The following is a 25,953-nucleotide window of genomic DNA, read 5'->3' on the forward strand; positions in this document are numbered from 1 at the left end:
TGAAAAGTGTGTGTAACTTCACACCCCCCCCCCCCCCCCCCCCCAAGTCCTCCAACACCCCTCCACCTGTTGTTCAAACTAAAGCTGATGCCATTTAACATATACAAATTCCTTCAGTTACTTTTTTTACTTCTGTTTTTAGGGATCATTGGAAACATGCAACAGTTTGTACGAGTATTATGTGACAATTTTGAATCGGACTATTCAGGTTTTATTTATTTATTCTAACAAAAATAATCTTTCGTATATGTTTTGTTACTTCAAATGATATGGTTAATTAGAAAAACTGAATTTCAGTCTGAAGTCAAAGGTGGTCTTGAATGAAAAATATGTTGCACCACCTGGTGACGTGGACTGTTACTGCATGATAGTTTTGCAACACAGTTCAATCTGGGACGCATTCTAATACTCACAGAGCTCCTTTCGTTGTCTCTTTGTCCACAAAGCATGACTGAGCGTCAGGGCGGAAGTCCAAGAGACATGGAAGCTTTTGTGTATTTGACAGAAAGGTGGTCTCACTCCTCACTGGGTCATCCTCGGTACTATTTGTTCATGTGCCGTCACTGGAAGTGTTGATGACTCTCACTGTAAAGCACTCAAGTATACGCTGGATGTTGTGTGTTATTTATTTCAAAAGGTGACTGTATCTTAATCCATTGTGACATTAACAAAGTGTTGGAAGAAAAATAACAATGACAATGAAACATAAAAACAAACAGAATGTGGTGAAATAATGTTGGCTAAGTATTCATATGAAGGCTGTGTTGTTCTTTTGGGGTTATTATGGGTGGAATTGTCCCTGCCGCTCCCTTCCTCCCTTATTCCCTCACCCCCACCTGCATGTGAGTCCAAATGAGATGCAATAAAATACAAATACACGGATTCAAACTACTCTCGTGACTCATTACTTACCTCTGTTCTGTTTTTGTAGTCTTGTTTTATTTGGTATAAGCATGATTTTTAATTTCTGTCTGATCAAAGGACAATGCACTTGTGGTATGTAGTCCCAAAGATCAAATGAAAATGTAACAAAAAAGCATCACTGACTTTAAACTCCTAAAATTACAACAACTTACTGTTTCTGTGTAACACTAAAGACAAGTTTTATGTATTTTCCTTCATATAACAGTCATTTAATTGAGGAGACAGACAAACGTGGTGTCAAGAAGAAATGAAGATTTAAGACACAGTTTCAAAAGTTTGCACAAAACTGTGTTTGGCTCCTCCCCTAACACTCCAGAGAGGCAACACACTTTACATATGTTAGAAATAAAAGATGACAAGATACACCGCCAAAAAATGGGATTATGACATGACATGATGGTTTAAAATGCAAACACTATCAAATATTCATGTTGGGGTGATTCCTCCCAGTGTTTGCGTCACCCTGGTGGATAGCAAAATTAAAGAAAAAGTGGTAACACAACGGCAAAACCGAATTACAAATGACATTGATTCTAAATAGATGAAGGAGAACTGCACATCTTTTACACGTTGATGTATGCTTACAGCAGTTAGGAAATAATGCATGTGAGAAAAATAGCATAAAGCCATTTGTGGCTCTGGGTGGGGGGAGGAATGTTACTTAGTACAGTTTTGTCAAACTTCTTTACAGAGGCGGGGGTCACCATGAACCCAGTGACAGATCTGGGCGTATTTGAGTGGCGTAATCCTCACTGCAATATTGAAATCCATCTGCCCACCTCCCTCCGTGTCCACCCACCGATGCCCTGAAAACACACCGATCACCCGCCGCTGCCACCTCTCTTTCCTCCCTGTGTCCCCCGCTTCCTGCCTCAGGCGGATGTAAACGCCCGCACCGGTTGCACCTGGCTGTGCGTCGCAGTGCTGGTACAACAAATCCTCGGACTCATTTGTGACCGAGCAAAAGCGATAAACCACCTTCTCCTCTCCGGCCTCGCTCACCAGGTTTTTGTCAACGTCGAAGCCTGAGAAGTGGATGCGAGTGAGGGGTGAGGCAGGGGGCGCCACTCCGAGCTCCATGTGCTTTTGTCTGATGGCCCGTTTCAGCTCTAGAACAGCATAATCGTAATCAGTCAGCCCTGAGTTGGCGGAGTCCTTGGTTTGGATCCAGCCTTGAGGGATTTGGGCTTGTTTAACTCGCGTCCAACGGAAAACGAGTTCCTTCTTAAGTCCAGCGTTACGCCGTGAACGTTTGCCCCCTCCACCCCTTCTCCCACGACCAGCTCGGCCCTCCTCACCTTTCCTCTCCCTTCGCCTCCTACCGTTGCCTCGCTTTCTTGGTCCCTCTGCATCTCCATCAATGCTATTGCGTGCTTCACCTTCCTCCATTTGGTGCTCCTCACCATTGTCTCCCTCCCTTGTCCTACCACCCCTCCTAAGGCCGCCCCGCCTCCTACCGCCTCTTCCTCTTTTACCTTTGAGCTGTAAGACCCCGACTCTGACATTTCTAGCTCCCTGGAGGTAATCCCTCCCATCATGGATGCAGTGTGCGGCTGTCAGCACATGCTTTGGGGATATCAGGACTCCAGAGCAGCCTGTGGAGAGACGGACAGCGGTGGAAAAAGGGTAGTTAGAAATGAATTGTGAGTCTGAGATCACAAAGCGGCCATCCGTTCCATAAACCTGCCGTTTCCCGCGGGTGTGGCCGGGTGAGCTGGCTGCACCCGTCTTGTTAAAACCCCGCAAACTGACATCTGTATGCGAGCGAGTGCCATTTTCATACATTGTTTCATATCCCAGAATCCTCTCTTGCTCAGTTTGATTGATATGGGCTCGACCGCTTTGACACTTGAATCCACAGTGTGGCCTTGCGCCTCCTCTCTCCTCCTCCTCCTCCTCCTGCCCGTTGAACAAAGGAGCATCTAAAGGCTCCGTGCGAGTCTCCAGGAGTACTGGGAGCATCTGCTTGGTCCACCTGTCTGCCTGCAGGCTGTCCTCAGCTGTACAAAGAACTCCAGAAACCGTCAGGGAAGCTGCACAGAGCAGCAGACACAGGATGCCGCGGAGTCCCATCCCACTGTAAAAAGTGAAGCAGATGGAAATAATGAATCGCAAGGATTAAAAGGGAAATGCAGTAAATAGATAAATCTCCGAATCAACACCAACACGTCAAAGGCCACGAGAAATCATGTTTCCACTCAGGAAAAGCATTCACAATGATGCCATATGAGCACCAGAGGGCGCACAAGCATCAACGAAGCAGAGGCGTCGAGTCAGAATTCCTTTACTTTTTTATTTTGTGTAGGTGCGAGATTGTTGCACCTTAATTGGCAGAATTTAGGTTTCAAAATGCAGGTAATGGTCTTGTCATGACGCACAAAGAAAATCTTTGACATTCGCGTTAAATAGACTTCAAATTAATTAAAAGTGCACTTTCCTCATTTGGATAGTTTTATAGCCTAGGAAATAGATTGGCCCCCAACATAATGATCGAAAGTGCTGGAAAAAATGAAGACACAAAGGAAGACCAGGACTTTTAAACAATAATGCAAAAGAGAAAATTCAGTGACGTGATTTTATTTTGAAGAAAATTCAAAACCAAACCTTTCCTACCTGCAAGCAGTCAAAAAGGAATGCCTTGAAAAAGTTCCAAAATATTTCTCTCTCATTAATAACACCTCCTCTCTATCCACGCAGATTCTCGCGGACTGGGTTCCATCGTTTCCCTGGTCTGAAAAAAATCATTAACAGAAAAGTACCGCAAGGAGAAGCTGTGCGTTAAACTCTGCATCCCGCGCCGGTGCGGGGATAAGAGACGAGCACGAGGGCGGCCGGGAGGAGTCAACCATGATGAATGAACCACTGCTTGTGATGACGTTACATTTTAAGTTGAGCCATATGGAAAAAAGAAAAAACGTTTTTCACATTTTCACAAAAATACTTCTGCTTCATCTCGATCACGCACGCACGATGCTTTCATAAAGGTGACGCGCGTGTGCTTTGTGAAGGCATTTATCTACTAGGTTGATGCAACGATATTCGTGAAAGGCTGGAACTCTTTTCTCCTTTGCTATTTTGTGTGCGTGCCCATACACGCACGCACCTGCACACGCATATGGTCAGAAAACAATATCACAGCCTGCTATACCTGTACATCCCTGCTCTTCTGTTCATTGGGATCTTTAGCTTCTCCTCGGGATTAGGGGGAAAACAGCTGCTGCCATTGATGCACCCCGATCAGCCATAAACACCTGCCTGATAGTAGATCCTTGTTGTGCTACTGAAACAGCCCTGACCCATCAATGCATTATCTCCACTAGACCTCTGAAGGTGTGCTGTGGATTCTGTCAACAAGATGTTTGCAGCAAATCCTTTGAGTCCTGTGAGTTTGGCGGTGGAGGCTCCATGAATCAGACCCGTTTGTCCCACAGACGCTCGATCAGTTTGAGATCTGGCGACTTTGGAGGCCAAGTCAACACTTCAAACTCAATGTTGAGATCCTCAGAGCAAGCTTGGACCATTTTTTGCTTTATGGCAGGGCACATCATTCTGAAATAGGCAACAATGCCATCAGGGAATTTCCATAAAAAGGCATCCTGGTGCATCCTGGTGCCATGTGTTCAAAATGGGATTAACAGGTAGACATCCCAAAATGTATAGTTTTGTGAACAATGCTGACCTTTTAGTTTTGAGCTCCTTCTCTTATCAGAAAGATCTAAGAAGACAACCCGGATAAACTAAAAATAAAACCACCTAACGAATCGGTCCATGATCTGAGTCATTAGATCCTGGTCCACCAAGAGTGGATTGAGTGATTGGGAAGTGGTGGTTTTCAATGGGAACTCCTGGAAGCACTTCCTCATTGATCAGTCTCGCTAGAACCTCTGCTCCCTCATGGGTTGCTTTATCCTGACAAGCAAATACAAGTAGAGTAAGATCAAACTTGTCAATAGGCTAATGCTAAAAAAAACATAACTTTTTTCCATGGACTTTGAGGCATAAAAGTAATGTGGAGCCATAATTCTATTCCGCAATTTTGTGTTTCACCACTAATTCTTATGCTAAAACAGAAATACTCATGAAGATTGCCTTTGATTTTCCTGATGAGGAGAGTTTTTGGCTAAAGCTCAATTCTCCCCCTTCACCCTAGCCTTTTGCCCCCCCCCCCCCCCCCCCCCCCCCACCCCTCCAGTATTCGTAGTGTGTCCATTTTCTTTCAGGGATGGAGGGGCAGTGTTCACCCTGCACCTTCAACAGAGTGTTTTTAGATGCAGACTCAAGATGTGGGAGTGAACGACCTGCCCGTTGCATTCAGTTATCTGAGCAATAACGTCACTTATCTACTGATGAAGTGATGCGTGAGCGATGATGTCACCTACTACCCCTCATAACGCTGATTTAAGAGGCAAGTCAAGACAAAAGGGGCACCTGAAAGTGTAGGAGTACGGTTTAAAATTGGAGTTCCGATTATCTTGATGGATCAGTTTACAGATAAAGCAAATTATCATCTTAACACCCCCGTCCTGTGAAATCTGTCCATTAAATGCCTGAAACACAATAATTTAACCCTTTAAATGCCAGTCTGCAGTTTCACTTTCCTCATGCTAACTTTGTAGGAGTGCGTGCTGCCTAGGGTGTCTGTTATAACTCCTTGAGTGCAGGTCATTCTAATCTAATCTGGCAAGTTCAATTTTGAATCTGACGTTAGCCCAGGCATGGGCAAACCCAGGCCCGGGGGCCATATGCGGCCCGTTGGGCTATTTAATCCGGCCCGCCGAACTTGTCCAAATTATATAGTTAAATTACATTTTATTATAATTAAACCTCATTCATTTGACCTTTTCCCCGTAATGCTACCTGTAAAATGCCAAATCTTTTAATGTAATGTCTTTTACATGTCATTTATATTAGCTCACACAAATACTCCATCCATCTGTTCCTGGCCCGGCCCCTCTGTCAAATTTTAGAACCTATTGTGGCCCGCGAGTCAAAATGTTTGCCCACCCCTGCGTTAGCCATATTTATAACGGGAACAGCTGCAACAAAAAGATACAATCCGACTGCCCAGTTTTGTCTGGTGTCGATTTGGTGACCCTCCACTGTGATCTTCTTTTGTGTTGTTGATCTTGACACCCTTGGCATACAGCTTTTCCACTCGATTGTGTAGATTTATATGTAAGGAGATTGTTTCAGAATTGATACCATGCGAGTGCAACTTTTGACAACAAAGAAAAACCTTCTATCTGAATGGGGCCTCCGAAGGCTGCTGCAGTTTAGTCCACACGGCTGGAATCCCCCCCCCCCCCCCCTGGACGTGTTTGCAGCTGAAAACATTTGCTCCAAGTATCCAAAAATTGGACATAAATATCTTACCATGTTTTTGATGCAGAAACTTGCTGCTGTTCCATGTTCAGAGAACTTACTCCTGGGAACATTTTAGTCTCGCCATTTCTCATTTGTAAAAGAGGTCTGTGGATGATTTGTGGTCGAATCATGGATTTTGAGGTGAAGCAACATCTCTGTTTGAATCAGCTGTGTGTTGAGCCCAGCTGGTCCTCAGAGAAAACTGCAAAAAAAAAACAAAAAAAAGAGTTTCAAACTGACCAGGCGCAAACTGAAACCATAGATTCTATTTAATTAATGATTCAACATCTGATTTCCTGTTTTCTTCTCAAGTTTTTCCACAGAATTCGTCAGTCTGTGCTGCTGATGTGGTAAAATGGTTCATTTTAATGACATTGTCTGTCTAAACATCTCATCTGGGAGAGAGTCAGAGGAAGCATCAGCTAATGAAAACATTGAGTAAATGTTTGTGTTGGAGACCATCCATTGGGAGAAATGTGTGTTCATCTCCTTTGTTTAGCAGCAGACACATAATGGCAGATGAGAGGAATGAAGATAATATAAACAGATGTGCAATTCCCCTCGATCACTCTTCTTCTTTTGTCTGGGATCACTGGAACAAAACTGCCACACCCAGAAAAGAAAAAATAGATCAGTATCATGGTATAACATGGAAATGTTGCTTTTATAAGGTGATTTTACATGATATAATAATATTCATGTTTTTTTAAAGCTCCAGATCATGTATTATTGTTTTAACATACTGCATACTGCATTGAAGGTGTGTGAAAAGGAAAAGTTTGACATATTTGAAATCATTTTTTTCACTTTTTTTCTTGAAGTTAAAAAGTAAATATGCTGACTGGAACTATTTTCAGTTATATGGGAACATTACTTTTATTAATGTCCCTGTTCTAGTTGGTATTTTGTGTGAATAATAATCCTAAACGAAGCACTAATGTCACATTTCCGCTGCATGGTACCGGCTCTTCCAGTACCGCCTGGTGATTATTTTATTTCACCTCCATTGAGCTTCCAGAAAAGCTGAACAGATACAAAAAGTCGGCTATTTATCATTACATATAAACTGGAGGGATTATGAAACTGAGTGGAACAGTGGAGTGTGTTCGTATGCATGTTTCTTTTTTTTCTATCGAACTTGTAGTAGAATAGAAGTATAAAGTTAAATAAAATACATTTACAATGACATCTACAGTACTCCATCAAAGCTAAAAACTGTCTTCACTGCCGCGTGTTCTGTAATGTCCCATCACAGCAGCGGGATCTCCCTGGCATAAGGTTCAAGAGAACCGCTCTGTTCTTGTTAAACGTTTCATTTCATTTTCTTAACAGCCTCTGTGTGATACTAAGGAACTAAAGAAATAATTCCCCCTCAAGCTCTGCATTGTTCTCTTGCTGATCGAACTCACGCTAGACGGTTCGGCCCAACCCCGCATCTGCGCTTGTGTTATTTAAACTCTCTTTAAACTTCACCCTTTGCTTTCATTTCATTAACTTCAGCTGGAAGTGCCAATGACACGTTGATATATATCTGTGGAACCAACCCGTCCAGTGGGGTGTGGGGGGGGGGTCTTCCTCCTGAGGTGAGTCTGCTGGTCAGATTGGGATGCCCCATCATGTTATCTCCTCGGGCTCTGAGGATGACTTTCTGGGTCAGCACAACCCTTCCGTGCCGAGCTCCGTCTAGACACCAGCGCTAGAAAGACATTTCTAGAAGAGATAACTTTGACTTTGTGCTGGTCTTGTCTCCCCAACTGCTCCTTGGGGCCCCGTCGGGGGTTTCCTCTCGCCAAAGAAAGCCTCCCTTTCCCATGCAAAGATGTCAACCCAAAGTGTGTGTACTGCTGCCAAAATGAACTGCAACACTTATTTTTGGTCATCAGATGCGGGTTATTGTGACTCCTGGCAGAGACGGGACCTCTGAGGACCCATGATAGAGTCTCTTTTAAGTGGACATGCATGCTCAAAGGCTTGCATGATGGCGTGTTTGTGCATAAAAACATAAACACAAACTGGATATCCTTCACGTAAATTGAGTCGTAATCTTAACGTTTTTTTCCGTCAACATATGCAGCACGGTGAAGCGGGGAAGTGTTTCGTCATGTGAAGCGTTCATTTTGCTGTTATTCTGAATAAGATGGCTGTAAAACACAGACAGTGTTTTGCAAAGGTTTCACCCGCTCAGACTGCACCACGAGGAAGTCCAACTCCATCGATTTGGGGAGTAGCAGCAGGAACATCTGGCTCATTCCTGCTTTGGTCAACAGTCCTATCTTAAATCAACATTTTGGGAAATACCCCTTTTTTCTGTCTTGCTTTGATTCCACTCTTTGCAGATAAAGTTATTATAGGTTGTGGTTTTAATAACGTGCCTATATTAGATTAGAACATTAAGTAACCTTAATGTTTCCAAATGCAATGTTTGTTTTGGAACGTTCAATAAATAAGGAAAGGAGAAGCACGCAATGGGGAGGAAGTTGACACTGTGATGTAATGAGAACATTTAAATAAGTTGGGTCAAGTCTGTGGGGGGCTATAATGCCGATGCAGTTATCATCCTGGGACAGTGGCTGACTCATTGGTCCCTGCTCATTCTTCTCTTCTCAAGGATTTGCTGTCCTTCTTCCTCTCTTCGTCCTTTAATTATTATCGATTTCCTGCCCCACCATGTCTCCTTTTTCACTGTTTTGTTTTTTATTTTCTCTTTTCGCTTGCTTTTGTTTTTGCATTTCTGAAGAAGCCAGGTGCCGAGAGAAAGCGAGACGAGTCTAGCAGAAAGCGATGAAGAGTAGAAGGAATGGTTTATCTTGGCTCCACACGCCTCCCCATGTCTTATAATGGATCTTTACTGGTTCCTGTCCAATTTCATTTCTGAGTCGTAGTGGGAGTTTGCAGCTCAGTCGAACATTTCCTCCTTCAGCACCAGTTTAATGAGAATATTCAGCCTCCGGGTGAACTGCTGAGATGTGGCTCTGATAAAGCGACCTTGGGATGTTCTGTTATCTCCGGCTACAAGCCTAAATCCATCAAACTATGTAAACATAAAGACTTGTTGTTGTTTTTGTAGTTCCTCCGTGCTTATCTCACAACTGAAATACTTTTCTAATGTTTATTTGGGGAGAGAAAACAACAACAGAAAACTACTGAATGAATAATCAGTAATAATTATAATGTGCCATAGGCCTGCATATTGCTGTGTGAGTTTTATACAGACAAGGGAATAAGATGGAAAGTAGAATTTTCCATGTTTTTACAAGATTCTTAGTCTTCTGAAAAGATACTTAGAAGAGTAAGGATCTTCAAAGAATTGAGAAGACTGCCAGTTATTAAAATTAATCACAAATAAAAAAAAACACTGTTGTGTATCTATGCTCTGTTATGACAGACAAACGAATCATTTAACAGCTTCGAAAAAAGCCTGGAGGGAAGAACAGGAATGAATATATTCAAAAATGTAATTTATGAGAATGAAATGGTCAAATCATGAGCCTAGGTAAAAGTAAAAGTACTAATGCAAGGTAAAATACCTTGTTACAAAACAGTTGCTCACTTAAAGTATGAAAACTTTCAAATTTAACTTTGTTAACTGACCAATCAATCGCCCTGAAACTGAAGACAGTGAGAGAGGCAGGCTTCCAGCCTTCAAGAGTTTGTTCAGCAAAGGCATTCCAAAAGGTTCTAGATGACAATCCAGCAAACATTAGCTTGAAATAATCCAGACATCAGAGCATTGAAGTTAACACAGCTTTCCAGAAAGTCTTATTTCCATATGAACGGGATCAAATTTCTCAAACATCTGCTTCGGGACATTCGGCTGCAGTTCCTCTTCTTTTCTTTTTTTTTTGGTACATTTTTAAACTGAAAAATGAAACAAAACAACCCAAAAATAAATAATATAAACACAAATTACATGAATTTGTAAAATGGTATTACAGTGTGCAGCATTCTCTAAGGCATTTTTCTCCTTACATTATTATATAATATTTGTCTGCAGTTCCTCTTTGACGTGCAAACGGGGAATTTCTCCCAGCTTCTTATGGATCCCTTAATTGACGACCTTTCAGAGAGACATAAGCAAATCGCCTGCAGCTCCGAGCTGAATGGAACACAGCACCATGGCCAATTAGAGCTTGCTGTGTGCACTGGCACGCTGTAGTCTCAGTGGAAGATTTACATTTCGGACTTAAGGAGGGGCTGCTCTGTTGAAACAGACGCACGCTTTCTGAGCCAGGATGGCTCTCTCCTTACACAAAATAAATAACACGATGCTCTGTTCTGGAAAAAAGTGGGGTGGAGACAGTAAATTCTTTACACCAGGCTCAGTGCGGCGCTGGTGGCAAAGATCTGGAGCTGTTTTAAATTCCTTGCTTTAAGGTCATGAACATTTTACACCGACAAGCTCCAGTGGCGCAATCGGTCAGCGCGCGGTACTTATAAGGCAGCTACCTGCAGAGTGATGCCGAGGTCGTGAGTTCGAGCCTCACCTGGAGCAGTGAAGTTTTACCTCCAAACAACCTCCAGCAGCTGAGGTGGTTTAAAAAAAATGAGTGCCATCTGAAGTCCCTCTGACCTGGGACACGACTTATGTGAATTTCCAAGTCATGTTGTGACGGTGTGTAATATGTCACACGCAGAGGATGCAGTATTATCAGCAGTATTATCTGTTTGGGTCAAAGTGATTTCACCAGAATGATCCTTTGTCAGTGCTGTTTGAGTCAACGGCATTCGGGGCAGTTCCTTAAGCTTCAGCACAGCGTTGTCTGACAAGTGTCTTTTGTAATGGGATCTATATCCCGCCGATGGACAGTCAGACATTACACACTCAAAGGTAAAGAAATAGGGGAAAAGATGAAAACAAAATGAGCATGAAAAATAAACAAACTTTTCATCATCTATATACAGGAGTAAACTCTCCGTGCTCCAGGTGAGGCTCGAACACACAACCTCAGCACCACTCTGCGGGTAGCCATCTCATAAGCACCGCACGCCGACCGGTTGCGCCACTGGAGCCCGTCCATGGAGGCTCACCATCCTGGTTAAATGAACACTGTTGAACGTCTGATGAAAGGAAACAACACTTCTACGTTGTGTGTCAGTACAAGAAGCAGGGTGTGGGTTTGAATGCATGTTGCAATAAGCTGATTGAATCTAAAAGTAGCTGACATTAACACAACAAATGCACAATCACAACCAACAGAGCGGTTTACAGACTGTTGATGTGGCAGTGGGGAATAAAGACAACCATTACAGTAAAGAGTCAACAGTAGATTAAGCAGAACGGCGAACGCTCCTGATCTCAATGGAATCAGTCACTGAGGTCAGCAAGGAAGGGCTCTGATTCATGATGTCACATGTTGTTTCCTTTCATCAGACGTTCAACAGTTTCCATTTAATCAGGATGGTGAGCCACCACAGACAAGCTCCAGTGGCGCAATCGGTCAGCGCACGGTACTTATAAGACAGCTACCTGCAGAGTGATGCCGAGGTCGTGAGTTCGAGCCTCGCCTAGAGCAGTGAAGTTTTACCTCCAGCAATCGAGGTGGTTTTTAAAAAATGAATAAATCTGAAGTCCCTCTGACCTGGGACACGATCATCAGTGATCGAGGGGGAAAAAAAGTCAGGATGTGCATTAGATGCAACGATGACGGCGTCGTTCGAAACATCACGCAGGTGTTGATAATTTAGATGAACGTCGACCTCCTCCAGAAAGACTGAGTGTTGACCACTGTAGAGAATAAAGAAACCAAACTAAACTTGGGAGTCCCGAACAGCAGAAACCAATGGCAGACCCACTAAGATCAGCCAGAAGTAGTCCTAACTAAAAGGTACATATGTCGTTTCCTTTCATCAGACGTTCAACAGTGTTCATTTAACCAGGATGGTGAATCAGCACCGGCGGGCTCCAGTGGCGCAATCGGTCAGCGCGCGGTACTTATAAGACAGCTACCTGCGGAGTGATGCCGAGGTTGTGAGTTCGAGCCTCACCTGGAGCAGTGAAGTTTTACCTCCAGCAGCTGAGGTGGTTTAACAAAGTAGAAATCCATTTGGAAAGTCAGCAAGCACATCAACCAACAAATCAATCAATCTCTCCCTCTCTCACAACGATTTTGTATATTTCCTGCAAAATAATACATTAAGGCAAAAGTCTTAAACACATTAAAGCACTGGATAATTCTTTTCACGCTGGCTGCAACCCCATTGACGCAACTGTCAACGTTGACTCTCTGATGTCCTCAGAAAACCTTCTCAACACATTTGACATTTGTTAAACCGTCGACTGAACGAGTTCCGTTCAGAACCAGGACTGATCTACTGAGAGCAGACAATGACTTCATAACACATGTGACACATTCCCTCCTGTAGTCCAGATCTCAAATGGCAGAATACTCAGTCCTCTGCGGTTGGGTGACAAACAGTTGAGCAACATCTCATAAGATCAGACTGTTCTCAGTCATTTTAAATTATCTCCTGAGAAATGGTTCTTTAATACCGTTTTTTTTTTTTTTTTTTTGCAGTGAGCATTCATTGCATCGTCACATGTCAACCATCAGCAGCAGAGTTCAGGCTATTTCTCGATTGTTTATTGAGTCACATCGTAACGCAGACCATTTTAAATAAAGGTTTAAAGTGCGTGTGCATTGCAGTGTGTCTTGAGTTTTGTTTCAGAGCACATTTGAAAACGATAAGCCTGGATTTTTCAGGACGGCTGCAGTAGAGCCTCATAAAGAGATCTGGGGGGGTCCTCCATATTTTCTCTCTGTCATGCACATTCTATTAACCAAAATAGGGCTGGAAAGGATCAGCAGGGTCAGATAGTCTTTTCATTTCAGGCCAGTTTTGATGTATGTGAGTGTCTCACAGACATGGACAACATCTTCAGTTGAAAGGCAACTTAAAGGCATAAAGTAAAAAAGATTATACACCAACCATGAAAAGTAAAAATGAATCGGAGTTGATGTTTATTTTTAACTTATTTATGAATCAATAAATGGGGTTTTAATGTTATTTTTTATTTTATTTTTTCCCTGACCTCATTCTGGATCAATTCCAGAAGACACTTTGCATGATATTGGACCCCTTTATGACTGTGATTTTTGAATGCATATTTACAAGTTTGGGGAATCTACTTTAATGCATCAGTAATGCATTCATGCACAAAAGCCAGATTCCTTCAGTTTTCACAGTTTAGGGTGGAGGCTGTGATCTAAACCAAATCCAACACCTTTGGGTTGAGCCGGAATGTGACTGCGAGCCAGGGCTCATCATCCTGCATCATTGCACTACCTCACTGGAGCTATAAAATCTGCTCTGTGAAGAGCAGAGGCGGTTTTAGGAGCATATTCTGCTCATTATTTCAGAATGATTTGCTCAATCATCACATGTGGTTGTTATATTGAGTTGATTGCACACACGTGGACATAGTAGTGTCCAACAGTATGCGCTAAAGTCTCTCTCTACATGCTTAAAGGTGAAAAAGTTGATCAAGCCCTCAAGACTGCAATAAATAACTGCAGTTCAACATCTGACATCTTGGCATATAAAATTGCTTTGTCGTATTAACAGCATCTAAAGCACTAAAGTTATTCCATGAAAAATATCTCCAGAGCTTCCTTTAGAGACCAACAAGGGATAAAAAAAAAAGGTTTACCAGTGACTCATTTTGTGAATACAGGCCAATGTTTTTATGGGATGTCTGCTGTGCAGAAGACGAAGCCACCTTGCAAAACTGCATTTTGATATAATTTGCGATCATGAATAATCTGTGTTGTCAGGACAAGAATGATGATCCAGTGCCTTTAGACTTGATATACACTCATATCACTGTAATTCAAGGTCATGGTGGTCTCGCCTCAGATAAAACTCTGACTTGATGGTGAAGCTCTCAGAGCTTCTGTGCCAGCACCAATAAAAAAAAAGAAAAATTCACACAGAAAATAAAAACAAATGGCCAAATCTTTCAACCAAGTTCTGCTTACATGTTTTCTTTCAGTATAATTCAAATCATATAACTGCCACATGGCTCACATGTCTATTCACACTGTATGTGAGATGGTGGGAGGCTGTTTGGTAAGGACGAGACTTCACACCAAATGATGACATGACATTAAATCATACCGCTCTTTATTGCACGTTTGTGTTTATTTATTTATTTGCATGTGTTGCCACAACAGCTGATCACAGTGAGGGACCACTTGGTTTTGTTTTGTTATTCCCTTGTATGACCTCTGCTCCGTCTGTCCTCCTTCCGTCCTGCAGCTACTTGAGTTCATTATTCATTAATTCCCCGATTAACAAATACTTGTAGATGGGAAATATGTTGCAATTGATAATAATACCTAAATCTCATTTGTGTTCCCCTGATTGGGTTTTAAAAATAATCAGCAGACTGGCATCAGAGTTTATTAGAGTTCATCCTTGCAGACTGACAAGAGAACCAAAACTCCGCTGTTCGGCGTGCCGCCTGTTGCTTTAATGGCTTTGCAGTGTGATGAAGGTTTAATAACTTAAAAAACGTGATGCTTAAATTATAGCTAACAGACAGGGTTGTATTTGAATCAAGGGATTATATTATATCAGCATCATGTAAGGCTTTGCCATTCATTTACCAGAACACACTCGAAGGCATCAATGCACAAATACACGCTCCATCCAAACCTAATCCATCCTATTTATTTTCCTCTCAGCTCTGATCAAGAAAGGATCTGATTATAAACATACGGCAAGTATTTACGAGGCAACAACCAAGAATCCAGTCCAAGAAGGGATATTTCCAGGAAAGGCTCAAAGAGCTGAAGAGCTGATTGCAAAGTTTAAGGGATCATTGAAGGCTGTTCTCGTTTAGTTGACCAGAACAGGGTCGAATACAGATCTGAAGAACACCAGCAGAGACACGCTCACAGTGAAATCAAAAACAAAAGTACAAAGGATGGAGAAATGGATGCATGGATGCCATGACTCTTAAGTGCTACCTCTGTTAATAAAAAGCTTGATGGCTTGATTTTAGGTGGTTAAATCTGCATCAGACGCAGATGTTTTTGATGTTCCATTCATCAACTTAGTTGCTCATTCAATTAATGCATGTATGGTTCACTGAAATGAATCAACGGAGGTGAAGATTAGGAGCTAAGAAATTGCTCAGGTGGGAAGAGCAAATGAAGAAAAAAGGTCCAAATGTCAAATAAATTCAAGAGGCAGCATTGGCCGGCGTGAGAAATGGGCCCCAGGGGAAAAAAACCATCATCACATGAGGTGAATCAAGAAAACTGTGCGACCTCAAAAAGCTTGGACTGACCCAGTTGGCGGGACGTTGTAAGTGAGGCAATGACATGGTCCTCTGGGAATTCAGAAAGCATTCTTCATTTATCCACTCCAGCTTGTTATGCTTCCAACCCCTTTCCTGATGTTCAACTCATCCATGCAGTCTCAGTCACTTTGTTCTGCTGCTGTTTTCCACATCTTCATCCAAGACTCCACACCGAGACAAAGACCTTCAAATTCCCATTTGTGACCTATGGCGGAACACCTCACCTCTAAATCGCCCAACGTCGTCGTCGAGCAGACGTCAAGGTGCGACTGGTGGAGGGGTGCGTTACACTCTTATGTGCCAAACACAATATTATTGCCACCTGCAGCTGCAGCATCTGCAGAACTGTGTCAAACAAAGCCGTGGGGGGGTTTCCTTCAATATCCCGAGATCCTCTTTGTCCCTTCCTAAAACTCAGCCTCAACCTGATCTGATGCAAATTAATCTCATCATGTCATATGCTGATCATGTGAGCAGACGGATTACCGCATCCGAGAGGGTGAGGCTCCACATGTGTGTTTGTTGTGTTTTTATTGTCATTGAGGCAGAGCCTGAGGCTGCACAATGTTCCAATAACCGGCTGCAGATGTGGAGACGCCGTGTTGTAGGAATGTTATCTTCAACCTATAGTTTGCATGTACACATGCAGACTATATGGTCTATAATGGGATTTCAGTAACACACAACTATTAACATGGACTCACACACGCATCAAAGAGCTTGTGGCCACATCAACACCTGCAAACAATCACTGGAGGCATCAAATTCAGCCACCAAGAGAGCGCATGGCTGAAATATAGGTGACACTGTTAAAAAAAAATAGACAAATGTAAATGTTTAATTGCCTTGGATTTGTGACATTGTGCATTCAAACCAATCCTACGACCTGAGCTTTGCAACAAAGCTTCTAATGTCTTGAATGTGAGCATTATTCTGAACAGAACCACAGCTGTGTCTCATCCTAACGCCCCACATATGTGAAGAGAATAAGAATTGGAGGTGATTGTAAATAAATGTGGTCATTTTATAATTGCTGCCTGCATTTCTTTAGTGCATAATACATCAAATTAAATGTAAAAATGAATTAGTGTGACTCTTGGATGACACTATTTGCCCAACACAGCTGTAACAATACATGTGCTAGCATTTTTGAGTGTGGGATGAAATGTGGGAAAATTAGATTCACAAGAGAGGGAAGGGGGGAGACCGACGTTCTGAACTTACTGTATGTTGTAAGTGTTTGAAAACAGCGCCATCTCGTGTCATGTCTGGGGAAGTTAAAGGTGAGACTCCAGTCATGCCACTGTAGCGCCTTAATGCTCTGTGTGAGTGCTTGTTGACAGGATTCAGGGGCTTTCCAGTTTCCCCAGGACAGAAATATCTGTGAACAGAGGTGGAAGTAATACAGTAAGGCAAGATCTTATGAAACAGCATTGAAATAAAGGCATGCCTCTAAAAAAAAACTATTTTGGTGTGAATACAGGCACTTGTCATAGTTTGCAACGGAAAAAAATAAATAGTGAATATATATATATTTATACCTTGCAAAATCACGCTACGGCTCCAACCTTTAATATCTGGCTCTCTTCCTTATTAATGAATGGTGATCTCTAACAAGAACTCTTTAATCATCTTTTTACATTATTGCTTTTAAAATAATTTTCAATTGCAGCCAGTATAGTAAACTCATCTCGTCACGTTTCCACCTCTCACCTCTACATCAGACAGAGATCAACACAGAATGCCAGAGTGGTCTTGATACTTCCTACCACAGTATCACACAGGAAGCTGAGTCACAGATAGAGAGATTCACTTCCTGTGTGTTTTTGAGGCAGTATACTTTGCTTGTATCAGTCATAACCAGGAAAGAAATCAACCATCTGGTTGCTGTTTTTTTTCATAATGGAGAAATCTATTGACTTCGTTAGGATTGACTTAGTTAGAATAAATTAGAAACAACTCAAAAAGGCAAACTTTTCCAAAGTATGACTGCTACCTGCAACTTACTGCTCATTTATTTCACTTTGTCCTAAAGTGACATTAAATTAGATCCACTTTTCGACATGTAGTGAGCACAATCCTCCAGACGACCGCTGCAGCGCCGCTGTACAGTGAACGGCATATCGGTGAATCTCATTATAGGCTGTGGAAGAGTTTAGTGCTGGCTTATATAGATAAATATGTTCTCCAAGGCTTCAACAAATATCTCCTGCTGGGGTCAGACATACTTTTAAAGTATGTCTTTTCTTGTTCATTAGCTAGGATATCCTTTAAATCTGCTGTGTAGCCATCATAGGGAAATAGGCTGGACTGGCTGAACGACAGTGTGCATATCATAGTAATAACACCTTTAATTGCATGAGTCTAACAGTATGAAAGCCAGCAAACCTACACATTCTGATAGGAGAACTGTAGACGGGTCCAACTGTGTTCCCAACTTAACATATAACCAGATAATTAGGAAATATTTGATTAATTCAAGATACAAACGAGCAAAGAGAGCAGAGAGAGAGAAAAGGGAAGGAGAGGAGGTGAATCTGCTTCGGATGTGAATCATGGTGGACAGAATTATGTCGTTGATCTAACACTATCTGTGTTACCAGCAGGTTGAAGCAAATACACAAAAGTCCATTGTTAAGTGTTTCCGATGGTTGTGCTTGCTCGGCTGAATCAGCGTTTTCCTTATCAACCGTAAAGGACCTCCATCCTTCCCATGATTACAATGGCATGAAATATCGAGGTGGGCTGTGTAAAGTTTGCATATTGGGTCAGACCAGAAGAGTATAGGAATAAGGAAAGCTAAATAAAAGAATAGAAGTAGGAGGTGTGAGTGGGGCAGACAGAGAAGGCAGTGGCGGTATGTCTGGCTAACAGGCTCACCGTAAGCTCTTAATGAACTTCCACTTGTAGGAATGGTGAAAACGGGAATGGAAATGACGATGGACATGGTATATTATGTCAACGCACAGGTTTAGAGGAATCAACAGACACAAATTGGTTTCCCAATGTGGCTGCCTGTGGAGGGGCCTGTCTAAAATCCCTTTGTCAATCCTCTGATGTTGTCAGACAACAGAAACCGAGCTGGTGTCATCCACTTTGGCGAGTCAGAGGTCAGATATCTGCTCCTCGTCGGGGCAAAAGCCTGACGGGGAAGGCCTCAAACTCACGTTGTCTTTAACATGGAAAAACTGATGCAACATTGTCTGTCACTGATTTTGTTTTTTTCATTTTTATTGAAAAAAAATCTTTTTTTCTCTTCATTTTCTTCACTTAAACTTTAAAACACACAGAGCATCATGTAGAAGGTAATGAGAAAACATGGATGTTTAGTCAGTCATTCCAAGAACGAGTACAGGTGACTCCAACATCCTGATGTTGTCATTGTGCCTTACATTTCTAAAATGCCTTTCTCATTACATGCATATAGAGAATGATGGAGCTGAGGTTTACAGTATCTGCAGAGTACATGCATGTGTCTTTGTCCACATGCTGTGTGCATCTGTGGGAATGTGTGTGTCACTGCACATACAGGGTAATCTGCAGTAAGCTGGTTTATGGGCTCGTATGCGATGACGCAGACGTATGAGCCAAGATCTGCGACGGTTCACCGTGACTAACCCAGACAGACGGTCTATAGCCTGACACCTTAAAATATATTAGAGATGTTACAGTTACAGTTTTTACTGTAAATTCAATTACAGGTGTGTGCGTTCCTATAGCCTCACCTGTGAATGATCGCATTGGAACTGTAATCCATCCATCCATCATCCATCCATCCGTCATCCATCCATCCATTTTCTTAACTGCTTATCCGTAACTGGGTCTGCCGTGGGTCGTGCTGGAGCCAGTCCCATGCAGTCTACAGGTGAGAGGCGGGGTACACCCTGGACAAGCCGCCAGTTCATCGCAGGGCCAATCATAGACAGACAATCATTCACACACACACACACACACACTCACACCTATGCACAATTTAGAGTCACCACTTCACCTAAGATCTTGGTGGTGGGCGGAATCCGGAGAACCTGGAGAACCTGGAGAACCTGGAGAGAACATGCACACTCCTGAGAGTCTGTGTGAGTTCCTGGCCGTGTAGATGAGCCGTGCAGGTGAAGGCTGTTCAACAACTATAGCGCTTCTTATCAAATCACTTCTTTTCAAAGTAAGATTCAAAGTACAAAGTACAAAAAAAACGTGTTGATCAGTGAACAGAGATGTAATCGATACCTTTACTGACAGTGCAGGTAATGTGCAGCCGCCTTATTGAGTGCGTTTGGAATGAAGCAGAGGGGGGGATTTGACCCAAATCGATAGTTTGGAGTTTAGTTTAGGATTCAATCTGTGTCGTTCCCTCGCAACGCCCACTGTCAGCCACTCGGAGTAACAGCGGGAGAGGATTGTCAATCAGAGGAACCCGCCCCTGCGCCTCAGACGGGCAGCGCACTGATCCACAGCTCCTCTCGCAGCTGTGGAGTGAGACCTCTGCGCCATCACGCAGCATCAGCAAGCAGCAAACGTCCAAAATGTGAGGTGGGGGCGGGGAGCAGTTATACACCTGGAAGTAGGTGCGCGCAGAAGTCTTCACATGCCGTGCAGATTTCGCAGTACGCAACGCGGGCGCGCAAAAAAAATCTAAGAACATCTTCCACCATGGATGCGACATTTGATTCGGTAGGATGGATCGTTCGTTGAGACTCTGGGACCAAAGGGAAGGCTGACTTTGTCGCTTCAAGCTTTTACAGTTGCCAGATGTCCAGAGTTTGGGGACGGCGCCATTGCGCAGCGCGCAGCGCGCAGCGGACGCTGCATGGACAGTGACTAAGAAAACTCATGGCTCCAAGTTGTCTGGACTGCAGACTTAATGCAAGAAGCAGGACGAGCATTACGCGCCCAACTAGTTCCCACGTTCATGCGTAAAGGTGCGTTGCGTCCAGTATCTTGCTGCCGTGATGCGCCTTTGCTCCGAACGTTGAATTGAATTTCATTCCAGGAGTTAGTGTGGCGTTTGGAACTCTCTCTCAAACATGGATGAGAAAGTCGCCCCTGCTCCGCCCGCCTCCTGCTCCGACGGGGACAGCGTCAACCTCAGCGTGCTCAACTGGGAGCAGGTGCGGCGGCTGGACGCCATCCTCACCGGCTCCATCCCCATCCACGGCCGGTGGAGCTTCCCCACTCTGGAGGTGAAGCCGCGGGACATCGTGAAGGTGGTCCGGAGCCGACTGGAGGAGAAGCGCATTCACGTGCGGGAGGTGCGGCTGAACGGCTCGGCTGCCAGCTACGTGCTGCACGAGGACAGCGGGCTGGGCTGGAAGGACCTGGACCTGATCTTCTGCGCCGAGCTGAAAGGAGAGATGGAGTTTCAGATCGTTAAAGACATAGTTCTGGATTCTCTTCTCGACTTCTTGCCGGAGGGAGTGAACAAAGAAAGGATTACCCCAATGACCTTAAAGGTATATAAGCTTATGGAGTTATAGAATATGAATCTGATACTTCTATCATTTTATTTAGAATGCAATCGACTAGTTAACTTTTGCTTATTCTACTCTTGAATAAACAAATCTAATCAATTGAAGATAAAGATCCGCCCTGGTTACATGCAAGCAGGTTGTAACTGCCATGGAGTAGAAAGGTGGAGTTCTGTCTAATCCAATTGGAGATCATATTAATTTGTCAGCCCTCATTTACCTGGATCAGGTGGCCTATAGGCTACTGGTGGTTCAAAAGCACAAAAAGTCCCCATGCATAGTGTCTGACAACCATCTGTAATGGGGGGGGGGGGGGGGGGGGGGGGCTGGTCAGGACAGTAAACAGAAAAAGAAGTAGAGCTGTGCTGCTGGTCTAAAAGGAGGAAGCAGGACTTTTATTTTTTATATTTTTATTGTGGTTAGATCAGTGAGCATTCATGCTCAGATTTATGAGCATAGCAATAGAGGTTTAATTATACGCACCTACTAACAGCAACGCTGACTTCAGCTTTGAACAAGCCTGAGATGATTCGACCTAAATTCACGTTGCAACTATTTCTTCATTTTCATTCTGTGTTGACGCCAAATGTTTGTTTTTAGGAGGCCTATGTGCAAAAAATGGTGAAGGTGTGCAACGACTCAGACCGTTGGAGCCTCATCTCTCTCTCCAACAACCATGGTAAGAATGTGGAGCTTAAGTTTGTGGACTCTCTTCGGCGACAGTTTGAGTTCAGCGTCGACTCTTTCCAAATCCGCCTGGACTCACTTCTTCTGTTTTACGAGTGCTCAGAGCACCCCATGGCCGCCACTTTCCATCCCACGATCCTCGGGGAGAGCGTCTACGGCGATTTCCCCACCGCCCTGGATCACCTGCGCAGGCGCCTCATCTGCACGAGGAGCCCCGAGGAGATCAGAGGAGGCGGTTTGCTAAAGTACTGTCACCTGCTGGTGCGGGGTTTCCGTCCAGCATCTGACAGCGAGATGAAACTGCTGCAGCGCTACATGTGCTCCCGCTTTTTCATAGACTTCTCGGATATCGGCGAGCAGAGAAGGAAGCTCGAGTCCTATCTGCAAAACCATCTCGCCGACCTGGAGGACAGGAAGTATGACTATCTGGCCACCCTGTACGAAGTGGTGCAGGAGAGCACGGTGTGCCTCATGGGCCACGAGAGGCGTCAAACGCTCAACCTCATCTCCTCGCTGGCGCTGCAGATCCTGGCCAACCAGAACGTCATCCCCAACGCCGCCAACGTCACCTGCTTCTACCAGCCGGCTCCTTATGTTGCAGATAGCAACTTCAGCAACTACTACATTGCACAAGTTCAGCCTCTCTACCCCTGTTCTCCCTCGCCTCCTCGGCATTACCTTACTCCTCCTCAGCATCCCATGTACGCCACCTGGTTGCCCTGTAACTAAATATGTGCGCATTCATGCATAAAATGAAGTGCAACGGAAAGTTCCCATACCTCCTTTACAGAATTTGTCCTTCCTTGAGACTGGGGAAATTTAGAGTCATGAAACGAACTCAGAGAGAGGTAAAGAGGAAGGAGGAGGAATGATCGGCCTGGCAGTGGGAAAGGAACCTTTTCCCCTGTTTAGGATACAACAGCATGGGCAGAGCACAGACGGAGAGATGCAACCGACAGAGGCTGACCCATCAGTTCTGGCGCTCGCTCATCATCAGATTGATTCAGACTAAAAGCCCAGATATGACAGTATTTCTCTTTTCTATCGTGTCACATGTATAATATTCAAATCCGAAAACTCAAACAGACTTGCAAATGGACTCAGAGCGTAATGGAAGAAACATGATCTGATGAAGATGTTGATTCATTGCAAAAGAACCTTCTGACCTTTTCCGTGTGTGTGGGTGTGTGACCTTTCCACAGATGAAACAAAATGAGGAACTGGATTTTTGTTTACAATTCCAAAGATCTACTTTGATACTCAGCTTTATCTAAATTTAGAGAAGAAGAAGAAAAAAACACAACAATGCATGTTTTATTTCTGTAAAGAAATAATTTAAAGTGCCTCGGAGAAGCCTAAAGCAAATGAATCATTTCTGTATTATTGTAGAGAACCTTCGAGGTTGAATTACTTTTCTAAGGTGATAGTGGGTGTACTGTGTTGTTTTGCTTGCAGTAAGGTCTCGTGCTCTGAGGTAGACTTTGGACGAACGTTTTTTGTTTTTGATGACATTTAGTTGAAGACTACTCTTATCTGCAGTCCTGCTGTTCGAGCTCACATCCTGATTACCAAAGGGGAAGTAACAGCGTGTCATCAGTTGTACAGAGAGCGGGAGGGGAGATTAAAAAAAGCAGTTAAAAGGAAATAAATGCAGCTTCATGAGAGGGGAACAATAAATGAGGTTTGAGCAGCATGGGAACAAATGATGTTCGCATCTTTAGAGTCTGTGGTGAACCAATGAACACAAAGGATGTGATCTGATCACCTCAAACGAAGGAAATGGGTTTGGGTGCTTAAAATATTTTTGTCTAGTAGTACCGACTACTGCACCAGTGCATACAGTTGTATGAGTGGGTGTTAACAAAGCTAAGGCATAGCTGGATTCTCGGGAGATGAAGCCGAGACCAAACCGGCTTCTCTATCCAGATTATTAGACTCTGCAAATCATCCTCACACACATTCAGTGGTTTGGATTCTCAAAAGAATTAAAGACGGCTTCCTTGACAAACTGCTTTCTCCAACTCCGAACAAACCAGCACTGAGAATATGAAGGATATGAAACGCTTCAGGGTTTGGCTGTTCGCGACCGTGTGAAAACACACCCAGAAAACTGGGGTGGAATCATCTGGCAGGAAAAGCAACAGTCTGAGAGCCATAACTAACGGCATCAGGCGGTATGTCCAAAAGTTCTTACATGGATGCTTCAGCATTGTAAGTGATGCACATTTTCCTTAAACATATTGTTTCCACTAGTAGACAATTATTCGTATCCTATTTGCCATCCCAGAAAAAATAGAACTTTATTTTTTAGCAATATCACACACACACACACACACCCTTTTTTAAGCTACATGCTAAAGAGTTCATATGGAATTGAAAATGATGGGAATTGCATTTTAATGAGCTTTCTCTTTTTATTGTCCCGTGTGGGATTTTCCACTAATCAAATAAAATGTAATATTTGTGTTCCACTGTGTATAGTGGGGTAGAAAAAAAAAGGTGTGTGCTTTTCCCATAAAAGATTTGCAAAGCCGCTTTTTTTGATTAAACCATTTTTTGCTGGCAGCCATGTTTTGCTATCTTCCCTGTGTTTTTGTCTTTTTTTAAGGCTCTTTGGTTTCCATGTTTGACCAGATATCCATCAGTGGGATGATGTGAAATTGATGGCCTTTCACCTTTCGCATTCTGATAGATGAAGCATGCGAGTTTGAAATGCATTTTGAAACAGAGACAGTTTTCTGAAATTACACTGGAATTTTTGGATAAATGAATTTCATATATTCCTATATATCTGTTACTTTTTAAATCATGTAGCTATACTGCACTACCTGTAAAGTAAAATAAAATAAAATACAAGTTAACTTTCTGTAAATTGGAGAGAAAATAAGGACATAAATCCCAACGTGTGTTTGTCTGAAGGGTGGAGGATGGATGATTGACGCAGTGATGTAGCAGCAGAGTGGCATAAAGGCATGTTGCTTGGAATGTGTGAGACCTGACAGAGTATGCTAACATCTGTTTTACATGAGGCCCGAAGCTTTAAAGATGATGTGTGCACAGTTAATATTGGCAAATGTATTGAAAGCAGTTCAATTCTACAATGTGTTGAAACTTGAGCTGCATGTTGATATAAAAGTTCTGAAACTTATTAGCACAGAAAAGCACCAAACAATGAAGTAAAAAAATATTGATATTTAAGAGCAATAAGGCAAATTGTTGTTTTATTTCATGGAATTAAAGCTGTGCATTTTCAGTTTTCCGCACAGCACATTTGCTCAAAATATGTTATATATTTTTCTATTAATCTTTATTTTTGTACAGTTTGTGTTTGGCTAACGTAGCGGGCAGAGCTGTGTCATTGAACTGAATTTGTGGTGTGCACGTGGACAAGGTGGTTTTGCTGAGCTGCATATTTAACTTGTGCTCGTTGTAATTGTGCTAATAAGTGTAAGGGTTTCTGTTGCTCTGAAGAGGTTCCTTCAATGCATCACTCTGGACATGAACATTATTCAAATAATTGTGTTCAAAATTGAGAATTAAAAGCAAAAATAAAACAAAGACGATTGCTGTAGAGCACAGTGTGTCTATCGCTTACGTCATGCACAGACAGCTACAACGTCTACAGTATAAACTGTACAGGAAGCTTAAACTGATCTTTAGCTTCATTAACCCCATCAACCCGAGGACGAGGTGAACGGCTCTGACGTTTGCTGTGCTGCAAGGTGAAAAGGAATCTTCATTGGGTGAATGTCTCGAGGCGTAATCCCGGCGGGACACGACCGGCGCTGCCAGCAAGGGACAGCTGAACGTGAAGGATTTTCCCCCCGCGAGACGTCACAACGAGCATCAGCAGCCATCGCCGCACCGTTTGCCAGACCTCATTTGCTCCGGGTGTATTTGCGACAGCGTGTATGTCATGCATGTGCTGACACCTTGCTACCAGCAGAGCCTTGGACTCCGGGGACACATGGCAACCGACTTGACGCCATTTCTGCCGCTCACTAATACCTCAGCCTCAGATGCTACCCTGCTGACAAAATAATGTCAGGTTTAAAGGGGAAATATTCTGGGAAAAAAATCACTCTTCCCATGTTTCTACGCTCTTATTTTGGTGGTTTCGGGTCATTACCAGCCCAAATTTGCGTGCACTCAGCCCGTGTCTGTAAAAACATACATGAAGAGATGTGCACGTAAGAAAAAGTTCATAAC

At 43.2% G+C, this 25,953-nt stretch overlaps 2 protein-coding genes and 3 non-coding genes across 5 annotated transcripts; 4 read left to right on the forward strand and 1 right to left on the reverse strand.

Moving 5' to 3' along the window:
- Nucleotides 1-1,599: 1,599 nt before the first annotated feature.
- Nucleotides 1,600-12,715, reverse strand: LOC137909416 (inactive serine protease 35-like). The gene is made up of 2 exons (XM_068753870.1): nt 12,699-12,715; nt 1,600-3,001 (listed from the first exon to the last, which is right to left on the reverse strand). The coding sequence occupies exons 1-2, from the start codon at nt 12,713-12,715 to the stop codon at nt 1,600-1,602; spliced, it is 1,419 nt and encodes a 472-aa protein (XP_068609971.1).
- trnai-uau (transfer RNA isoleucine (anticodon UAU)) lies at nt 10,687-10,780 on the forward strand. The gene is made up of 2 exons: nt 10,687-10,724; nt 10,745-10,780. It is a non-coding gene; the product is annotated as a tRNA-Ile (tRNA).
- On the forward strand, nt 11,708-11,801 carry trnai-uau (transfer RNA isoleucine (anticodon UAU)). The gene is made up of 2 exons: nt 11,708-11,745; nt 11,766-11,801. It is a non-coding gene; the product is annotated as a tRNA-Ile (tRNA).
- trnai-uau (transfer RNA isoleucine (anticodon UAU)) lies at nt 12,188-12,281 on the forward strand. The gene is made up of 2 exons: nt 12,188-12,225; nt 12,246-12,281. It is a non-coding gene; the product is annotated as a tRNA-Ile (tRNA).
- A 7,901-nt stretch (nt 12,716-20,616) lies between the features above and the next one.
- LOC137909335 (terminal nucleotidyltransferase 5A-like) lies at nt 20,617-22,473 on the forward strand. The gene is made up of 2 exons (XM_068753784.1): nt 20,617-21,042; nt 21,658-22,473. The coding sequence occupies exons 1-2, from the start codon at nt 20,617-20,619 to the stop codon at nt 22,471-22,473; spliced, it is 1,242 nt and encodes a 413-aa protein (XP_068609885.1).
- The last annotated feature ends 3,480 nt before the right edge of the window (nt 22,474-25,953 follow it).

This window comes from Brachionichthys hirsutus, chromosome 20, assembly GCF_040956055.1.
Source record: "Brachionichthys hirsutus isolate HB-005 chromosome 20, CSIRO-AGI_Bhir_v1, whole genome shotgun sequence".
Lineage (NCBI taxonomy): Eukaryota > Metazoa > Chordata > Actinopteri > Lophiiformes > Brachionichthyidae > Brachionichthys > Brachionichthys hirsutus.

Excerpts from the sequence above, each read along its gene's own strand:
- LOC137909335 (XM_068753784.1), top strand. The coding sequence starts at position 20,617 with ATGGATGAGAAAGTCGCCCCTGCTCCGCCCGCCTCCTGCTCCGACGGG. Across the intron at positions 21,043-21,657 it reads TTACCCCAATGACCTTAAAG|GAGGCCTATGTGCAAAAAAT; the intron begins GTATATAAGCTT and ends GTTTGTTTTTAG.